Source organism: Colobus angolensis, unplaced genomic scaffold (assembly GCF_000951035.1).
Source record: "Colobus angolensis palliatus isolate OR3802 unplaced genomic scaffold, Cang.pa_1.0 Scaffold231, whole genome shotgun sequence".
NCBI lineage: Eukaryota > Metazoa > Chordata > Mammalia > Primates > Cercopithecidae > Colobus > Colobus angolensis.
Window position 1 is genome coordinate 4,645,505 of NW_012115500.1, and position 9,716 is coordinate 4,655,220.

Consider the following 9,716-nt stretch of genomic DNA (forward strand, 5'->3'; position numbering starts at 1 on the left):
CAGAAAAGTCAATTACTGTGCCTGCTTTTTCCCTTTTCATTTAAAATTCATTTGGGTTCATTTGTTCGAGTTTTCCCTCTGTTTTAAGTTTTTATCTCCCATCCCCTACTCCTTGTTGATTTACTTTTATTTTCAAATATGTATAAGATGAACTTGCTTCCAGAAGTCAGAACTACACAAGAAGTGGTGCTCAGAGAGGTGTCACTTTACCTTTATAACACTTCTAGCCTGTTCTCCCACCTATCCTAGGTAACTAACTTCATTGTTTTCTAGTTGATTCTTCCTGTGTTTTTATTTTGTAATGATAAGCAGATATATATACATTTTCTTATTTTCGGTACTTTCTTACACAAAAGGTATCATACTGTGTATGTTGGTTTTAACTTTGCTTTTTTCACTTAATGGTATTTCCTGGAAATCACTCCCTGTCGGTTCATGGAGCTTATCTTTATTCTATTTTAGTTTTGCTCCATGAGTGTATGTACTGTAATTTATTGAAACAATCTCCTATAGTTGGACATTGGTAGTTTTCAGTATTTTACAGTTACAAGTAATGCTGGTAATGACTAACCTTATGAATCTATACCTTTGTAATGTTGGAGGTGTAGCTCTAGGGCAAGCTTGTCCAACCCGCAGCCCATGGACAACATGCGGCCCAGATGGCTTTGAATGTGGCCTGACGCAAACTTGTAAAGTTTCTTAAAACATTATGAGAATTTTTGCAATGTTTTTAAAGCTCATCAGCCATCATTAGTCTTAGTGTATTTTATGTACAGCCCAAGACAATTCTTCTTCTTCCAATGTGGCCCAGGAAAGCCAAAAGATTGGACCCCCCTGTCCTAGGGTAAATTCTTACAAATAGGATTTCTGGGTTGAAGAGTGTATGCATATGCGGTTTCATTAGATGTTGTCAAATTTGTCTCCATTGTACTATTTTGGATTCCTACCAATGGTTGTAGGAGAGTCCCTGTTTTTCCACAATCTCACCAGCAGAGTATATTTTCAAGCTTTTGAAGTTTTGCCTCTTCTGTTGGGTGAAAAATGGTATCTCAGTATAGTGTTAATTTATATTCCTATGGTTATGCATGAAGTGTCACAACTTTTTATATTTTAAGGGCCATTATGACTTTTTTTGATTTGTCTTTTTTTGTCTTTTGCCCATTTTTTGATAGCAGTTTTGGTCTCTTTCCCCCTATTTTTCAAGGTCCTTTGTGAGCTTGGGATACAATCCCCTCACACTCCCCTTCTTTTTCTGTGATGTATGTTGCAGTAGTTTCCCTTAGCTTGTCATTTATCTTTTGACTTTGCTACTCATTGATTTTTGCCATGCAGAAGTTTTCCCCACACTCAAGTTATGCAGGAATTCATTTGTGTTTTCTTCTAGTACTTTTGTAGTTTACATTTTTTCGTTTTAGATCTCTGGTTCATTTGGAGATTATTCTCTCGTATGATGTGAAGAATGGATTTAATTTATCTTTTTCCAAATGCTAAAGCTTTTATTCTTAATCTTATTCTTGGACTTTAAAAACTTTTTCTGTCAATTGAGAATAATTCTTTTAGATATATACATGTACAAAATGATTAATACATACACATACATATAGACTAGACCACAGAGTTAAAAAAATATGGTTGCCAGTATGGGTAATATTTTTTTGTTGAGTAGATGAAGCTAGATTTTGAAATTATCTTCAGAGCTGTCAATATATGAACCATTCGTAGTATGTCGAGGGTCAGGGAGACCTGGTCCTGTTTGCTTTAGGGCAGCTCCTCACAGTGGGTAGTATATTGGGAACAGCTGACTGTTCATATAGGACAATTAATAGAAAATGAGAGGAGAATCTTTACAAATGTACTGCTAAAATATACTTTCATAATTTGTGTTTGTAGTTTAAGTATAGCTTTAGGACATCAGTCAATTTTTGGCACTTTTGTTTTGAAACGTAATAACCAATAATTGTGAATAGACACAGGTCTTAAGCACAGTTTGTCCTCTCTTGGGCCTTTTGCCTCATCAATGGGTAGTACCTTCTGAAGGACTGGAGAAATATGTAGCTCTGTGCCCTCCTCCATGGCCATGGTTTTCACAAAACACAAATCGTTGATATTTTTCTTTTGGTTGCCTTTTAAATAGTTTTTTAAAAAAATTCACGTGTCTAATCCCCTTTTTATTTTAAAGGTACAAAATTGAAATATATGTAGTTTCCCAAATGTATTGCCCAGTTACTACTCATGGTTTGTGATTTTTCTCAGGGATATAGAGTAGGGCAGAAAGCTTCTGGGAGACTGAAAGGAGAAAAATAATCTTTTCATGTCTAAATACTTTTCCTTGTTTCTTTTAGACTGTTTGCTACTGTTGTTTCGAATGACATTATGGGCGACAGAAACACGCTTCTCTTTCTATTTTAACAAATACATTCGTTTTCATTTCAGTAAATTTTTTTTTTTTTTTACTTTTGTGTGTGTCTCTACTTTCCCAAAGGGGGAAGAGACATAACATTGTGTCAGCTCTTAGTTATTAGGAAGTGCTACTATTCTCATGTGAGTTTGACTAAAGGAATGATCAGCATGAATTTATTGAATAACTATTAATGGCACAGTCCTGTCTGTGATACAGTATAAGACTTGTGAATGGCATATATAACACTCTTATTAACAGAGTGTGTAGCTTCTTTACTTAATATAATTTGTTTAGTAGCATATTTTGCTTTTGTTTATCTAATTGGTGAGTTAATATGTTTTTACTTCAATTGGTGCTAATCCCAAAGGAGGTAGTATGATATAAAGAAAAGAATAAATAGAGCAAAGTTTAAATCTTTTTACCAATTAGTATGTGACTCTGGGCAAGATTCTTAACTTGTCTGGGTTTCACTTCTATCATTTGTAAAGTGGTAATACTGATATATTGTGAGGATTAAATGAGTCTCTATGTATATATAATATTTCTAGGAAGTCACCTGACACATGGTAGACATTCAGTGAACTGTAATGGTTATCATTATTACTTTTTAATTATTATTTTAATAAGATTTTAGATGCCTTTTTGGTGAAAGATGTTAGATGTAGCTAATATTAAATGGTGATGATAAAGAGTTTGACCATAAACTCATTTTCTAGTACTCTTTTTGGCTAATTTCCAAGACACTAATAATTTGCGACTGTTGGCAGGTTATAGCAGCAGGCAAGGGAATTGAAATATAAAATTATAAATGTCTAATTCTTCGTTTACAATTAAAATAATATGTGCAAGTGTATGCCAGTTGCTTTAGGTAGCACAGAGCTCTGCAGCAATAGATCTGATTCCCTCTCATCCCCTCTGTCAAGTGAGTCAGCTCTTCCAGTGATGAGAATTCACCCAGGAGACTAATGTATACTCCTTGGCCATGTCTACCTTCAGATGACCCATAAGTCAAAGGAAAGGAGTATAGCTCCTTTTGAAGTTTTATCATTGCAAAATAATGGACACAGAAACCAGGTGTTAGGGAACTGACTATCCTGGTTCTGGGAAGAGAAAATGGGGAGAAAAAGAGAAGGTTAGGAGAGTGAGATAATGGATCTCTGTAGGTTTGTATAATATTCTCTTTCCCATTTTTTCCCACTACCCTTTGTAGTCCCCTTTTCTTGGAATCTCATGGTTTGTCTAGTAGGAATCCCATTGCCTAGCCATATTATTTTGCTCAGCCTGCTAGTTTAATTTATTTAAGTAGAATTCTTTTTTTAAAAAAAGATAAAATAGATGCAATAATATTGCCATTTTTCTTTCTTTTTTTCTCTCAGCAAAACCAAAACCCGGTCTCTCATTTCTCCACATTTGCAAAACTTTCCAGTTTTCTAAAGATGAAAATCATGAATTAGTTTTTACATCGTGGAATAAATTCGATTCTTATTGTGTTATTTTGCTTGTAAGATATTACCCTACCCTTAAAGTGCTCATTACTATTTAAGTAATGAGAAATTGAAACACTGAGTTGCTAGCATAGATCACATATGCAGTATTTTTACTTTTGGTAACATAAAAAGAAATGGGTGAGTCATGTTACTTGCCTCCTTGACACTTCACTTTTTTTAGCACCCCTTCTTTCACCAAAAGACCCCCTCAAAAAACTCCAGCTGAGGTATAACTAAATGTAAAAAGTGCTTCAGTTTAATCAAAAGAACAACTAGATGACTACCAATGATTACCCAGTGATCAGTTCAGATAAGCTAATTTATTATGATTTTATTTAAAAAAAATAAAAGCTTAAAAGGCACGAAGTTAAGTATCAGATGCAGTCTAACAGATTATTCATCTCCTTTCAGCAGTGTACTTGTAGATTGGGTCTTCTCAAAATTCACTGTAACCAAATGGATAAGGTTCTGTCTAAGAAAGCAAAGGAAAGCTTTTCTATTCCTCTTGACAACTAGTTCTTCTAGGTGAGTATCTGCCTTAATTGGCAGAATTGTAGTAATTCCTTGTAATTTGGGTGAAGTGACTTTGTGAATATTCCAAGTCATCACTTATGCTGCCTTTTCTAAATATGGAGTGTTGTTCCATTTCCAGAGTAAGAATTACAAGGACTTTTTAACCTTCCCTCTCACATAAATGCTTTTTGTAGTTAATATGAGAGGACCTAGGTTTTGGTTTCTGCTGTACTTTTAGTCTTTCATTTCTCTTCTTCATGGGTTCCAATAGGAACTAGTCAGTTATAATATTTTCATGAACAAAGTATTTTTAACTCCATGCTACCAGACTGTTTTAAATGGCTATGGAAGGAACACCATTAATTTATGGATCTTGACCCTTCAGAGGTACTACCCATCTTAGTTGCAGAGATTACATCTCAAACGGATATAAGGGAAAGAGCCCTAGTTTTTTTTACCCTTGTCCAAGTCTGTGCGTATTTTGTGGTCTAAGAATATATTTATGATTTCAGCTTGACTAGCAGGCCTTCCTAGAGTATAGCTAGATAAGACTTACCCAAGCACTAAAAGCATTTTAATTCGAATGATTAAAAAAAGTGAAGTTTAATTAAAAGTACAATTATTAAAAGTTTAGTTAATTTTGTACAATTTTTTTCTTAATTTAAAAATGCTATTACCTTTTATTTTAAAGAGTTTCATTATTTAACCTTTATTAAGATTTCTCTTCATGCATGAGCTGGTCACATCTGTCACATTACTTTAGTCAGATTGTATTGGGACAGTTGTTCTTTGGTCACAGCACTAGTAAAAAGTTTATTAATTATTTTGTGCGTGTTTGATAATTGTTATTGAGAAATTTATATTTACAGTTTAAAATGAGATAATTACTTGATTGGTTACAGGAGTAACTATATTAAAATAGATAATTCTTACAAAAATTAAAATATGTCCTAACCTTTTAATTTCTGTAAGAACTAATGTCTCACATATTAATTATGCCCTCTTTATTTGTCTGAAACTCTGACTTCAGTGGGAATCGAGCCTAGTTGTCAGAATTTATTCTATTTATTGCCAGCTCTTTGTGTAAACAGTCTTGTATGCTCATTTTTAAGAAAGGAGCAAAATGCTTTTGTGTACAGCTCTCAAAATAAGATGAAAATGTCTCAATATACATTATTTTGACCAAAAAAAAAAAAAAAAGATAAAATAGTGCTGTTTAAAATAATGATGCCAAGGTATACATTAATTTCTCTACTTCGTAACCAGTGTAGTGAATGTAGCCTGGGGCTTTGTTCCTTCAGTCCCGAGGCTTACTAAATATGTTACGACCAATGTCATTCTCGGGTACTCTGCCTGCAGCTAGTTTCTAGGACTAAATGAAGTTAAATAGGAATGAACCGGAGTTTGGGACTTGCTGGTTAACAGGTCAAAATTGTGTGATTTTTCAGGCGGCCTCCTGATAGCATCTGCTCATTTTGGTGCATATGTATATGGGACAGACATAGACTACAACACAGTTCATGGCTTGGGTGAGTAGAGATCATAGACAGTGTTATAGTCATTGCTGTGGTACCAAATGTACCTTTAAAAACACAGTTGACCCTGGAAGAACACAAGTTTGAATTGAACAGGTCCACTTACACTCAGATTTCTTTCCATCCCTGCCACTCCTGAAACAACAAGACCAATCCCTCCACTTCCTCTTCCTCCTCAGCCTACTCAACGTGAAGATGATGAGGATGAAGCCCTTTATGATGATCCACTTCCACCTCATGAATAGTAAATCTATTTTTACTAAGTAAAGTAAGTATGACAGTTGGCTATTAGTAGTTAAGTTTTGGGGGAGTCAAAAGATATATGCATATTTTTGACTGTGCGAGGAGTTGGCACCCCTAACCCCCCATGTTGCTCGAGGGTCAACTGTAGTTTTAGATGGCATTAATTTAATCTTCAAATACAAATCTGTGATATAATTTTACTTGTTTTTATAAGACTTCATTGGGTATCTACTTTTATGAAGTAATCCAGTGTGTACAGAGTGATTTCCTGGGGGGACACAAAGATGAATGAGAAAAAGTCCTGCTCTCAGAGGGTTTTAAGGAAGTGCAGGAAAGTGATGACCCAGTGACCAGTCCAGAGCTATAATTTATTAGTTATAATTAATAAATATGCATGATAATGAAACATATTTGGTTAAGGTTATCACCACTCATTTAAAGATTATCACCAAAATTATTCACTAATCATACATTGAGTGTATACTGGATTGATAACTAGTCTTTGAGGTACTATTTATGTTTCTAATTTCATAACTGACCAAAACCTCTTTAAAGTAACTTCAAAGAATCTGCTTTGGACTGAGGGTACTTCAAACAGTCATTTGCTTTACCTTTCAGGTAATTATGGGAAATATTTTAAACTCTCGAAGCTTCAATAATGATGTGTGATTGGATGGAATTGAATCAAACGGAAAAAATATTTCCTTATAGCTTAATGTTATTAAACATGTCATTTGATTGACGATTTTGAGATGGTTTGTGTTTATGTTGGTATTTCTTTATAGTAACTGGGATCAGCCCTTGTAATACTCTTTTCCTTTTCCTTACCCACTGTAAGTTACTGTATTGGTGAGCATTTATTATGCTTTATTTTCTTTTGAGGAAGTAATTTGATATCTTGTACTGATGACCTGTCTTTTTCCCTACCTTGACTGTAAAGAATTTAGTAACACTTATTAGGAAGATGAGTTCTAATTTATTAGGTATAAATGGGCTAGGAAGAAAAAGATATTCTTTATCTGAAATTTGTTTTAAAAAGTACTAAGAATTACTCCAATTTGCTTTTAGTAGAAGCAGTATATTTCTTTTAAGGAAATTGTCTTGTATAATTTACTTGAATTTTTATTTATTAAAGTTATGTTTGGAAACTTACGTTGTAACCTTTCGTCTGCTGGGGTAGAAATCTGATTGAGGTAGAGTTTCCTTAGAGCTTATCCAAGGTACTGTTAGATATGCCTCTGTTTCCTGTTGTTCTGAACTCTTACTTTATCCTAAAATATTCTCAAGTTTCTCCTGTTTTAAAAGTACAAAACTGTTTTAGCAAATCTGTAGAGGCTCTCTAGCTACCACTTTGTTTTTTCTTCTTCTGTTTGCCAAAATGCTCTTGAAAAACTACTATAACTTGTTGTCTCCTCTTCTTCATCTTTCACTCTCTTCTGGCCATTATTTTCCAGCTTTTGTGCCTATCATTCTGCTGAAAACGCTTACAAAGGCCACAAATTTATAGCATTTGACAGTGTTGACCTTCATACAGCCACTCTTGGTTTCCTTGACATAGGTCTTGGCAGGTGGTACTTTCACTTTTTTGTTTCTTCTCAGTCTACTTGAGGCCCTGCAATTTTCTTTGATTTCTGTTTATTTATTGTTTTTTTTCCAGGCATCTACCTATTTTTGACCACTTCTCTTGTCACAATGCATGTTTTTCAGAATCATGTTGTTCTTCTTTTGATTTTATAAGAATAATTATAGGGCAAACATGTAACTACCTCCTAAGTGAACAAAAAGAATGTTATTCAGCCTTATGGAGTCAGTTTAAGATTAATACACTGATAACTCCCAAGTCTGTGTATTCTGGCCTTCAACTACCTGCTGCAGGTCTCCAACTGCATATCTTTTTCTGAACGTTCTGCAGGTACCACAAGGTACACCAAGATTGATATATCTCAAATGAATCTCATCTTTTTTCTTAAGCTTGTTTTTCTTCCTGGTTTCTCCGATATTAATCACTAGTGTCATCATCCTAAACTATCATGTCTCCTAAACAAGGAACTTACGAGCTTCTTCAGCCTTCCATCCACTCCTACTTCTAACTTTCACTAGTAATGTCTCCATTTTGCCTCCCTTCTCCATGGTCACAACTGCAGCATTTCCCAAGTTCGCTCTCTTCATTTCTGTTTCATTTATCTGATTCATACTGTCTCTACACAGGACTGTTTACTGCTGGAAGAAAGGAACCATATTCTCTTCAACTCACTCCTAACTACAAAAATCTTCATATTTGAAAATATCGAATGAATGTTTCAAGGCAGTTTTATGTGAAAGTTGACAGAGCAAGATAAGTTAGACATGAGTACATTTTACTGTTGAAATTAAAGTAACTACTTGTATACGTAAAATCAAGATTTTAAATGAAAGCAAATTTTGAATAAATGTAGGTTTCGGTGAGTTAAAACATTACTTTTTCTACATGACAGGAAATCAGAATACTCTGTTTAATACTTTCTCTCTTCTTTTTTCTTTCCTTTCAGGAAAGGCTACTAGGAAAAACCAGAAATGGAGAGGACCAGATGAAAACATTAGGGCCAATCTTCGTCAATATGGTTTAGAGAAGTATTACCATGATGTCCTGGTTTCAGATGCATCTAAACCTTCCTGGAGGAAGGGCACATATTTTGATGCAATCATTACTGATCGTAAGTTTATTTTTATACAAAAGTAGGAGTAGTATTAGTAAAATTTACCAACACATGCACAAAATGCCAACTTGTCAGTGTTTCTCCCATCCACCCCCAACTTCCTCATCTTGCAAGGAGAAACTTACGAAGGTAGAGTGTATTACATACTTAACTACATTGTTAAGTGTTTACTGTTTTGTTTTTCTAAACAAATATATTGACTTGCCATCCACTTTTATATCCTTTTATATTAACTTGTCACCCATTTTTCCCTTTAGCTTAGTTTTTTGAGGCATATATTTAGTATTTGTTTTTGTATTGACTATAAATGGTTATTATTATACCAGCTGGAGCTCAGATGTCATTTGCAATTATGGTGTCAAATTTTGAAGAACAGAGTTTCGGATATCACACATTTCTCTATGTGTAAGCATTTGTGTTTTTGTATTGCCTGTTTTCACTGGCAACTCCTTTCTAGCATTACAAGAAATTTGGGGTTCTGTGGAACCACTGGGCCTGTGAACCCACTGAGCTTCAGGAATGTGCATGAAAATTTATTTTCCCATGCCTCATGAGGTCGTGAGTTTTTTAGGCAGCCTAAGAATAGGCTGCCTTTTCTATATAGTATTTGACAGTAAATCTGTAAATAGTGGCAAAATTGAGCCCTTCTATCTCAGCTCTCTTTAGTTCTTTGCTAACTTAGATTTTTTTCAAATGTAACAAAAATTATCAAGGTTTCAATGTGAATATACTTTATGAAAATTTGGTGATTTTTTTTTTTATTATACTTTAAGTTCTAGGGTACATGTGCATAATGTGCAGGTTTGTTACATATGTATACTTGTGCCATGTTGGTGTGCTG

At 34.3% G+C, this 9,716-nt stretch overlaps 1 protein-coding gene across 1 annotated transcript in view; it reads left to right on the forward strand.

The window, feature by feature from the left end:
• The window catches only part of TRMT11 (tRNA methyltransferase 11 homolog (S. cerevisiae)), a 57,468-nt gene that overhangs the window by 17,270 nt on the left and 30,482 nt on the right, over window positions 1-9,716 (forward strand). The window contains exons 8-9 of the mRNA XM_011944483.1: window positions 5,850-5,930; window positions 8,708-8,872. Of these exons, the coding sequence (XP_011799873.1) occupies window positions 5,850-5,930; window positions 8,708-8,872 (246 nt within the window). The remainder of the gene's footprint in view (window positions 1-5,849; window positions 5,931-8,707; window positions 8,873-9,716) is intronic.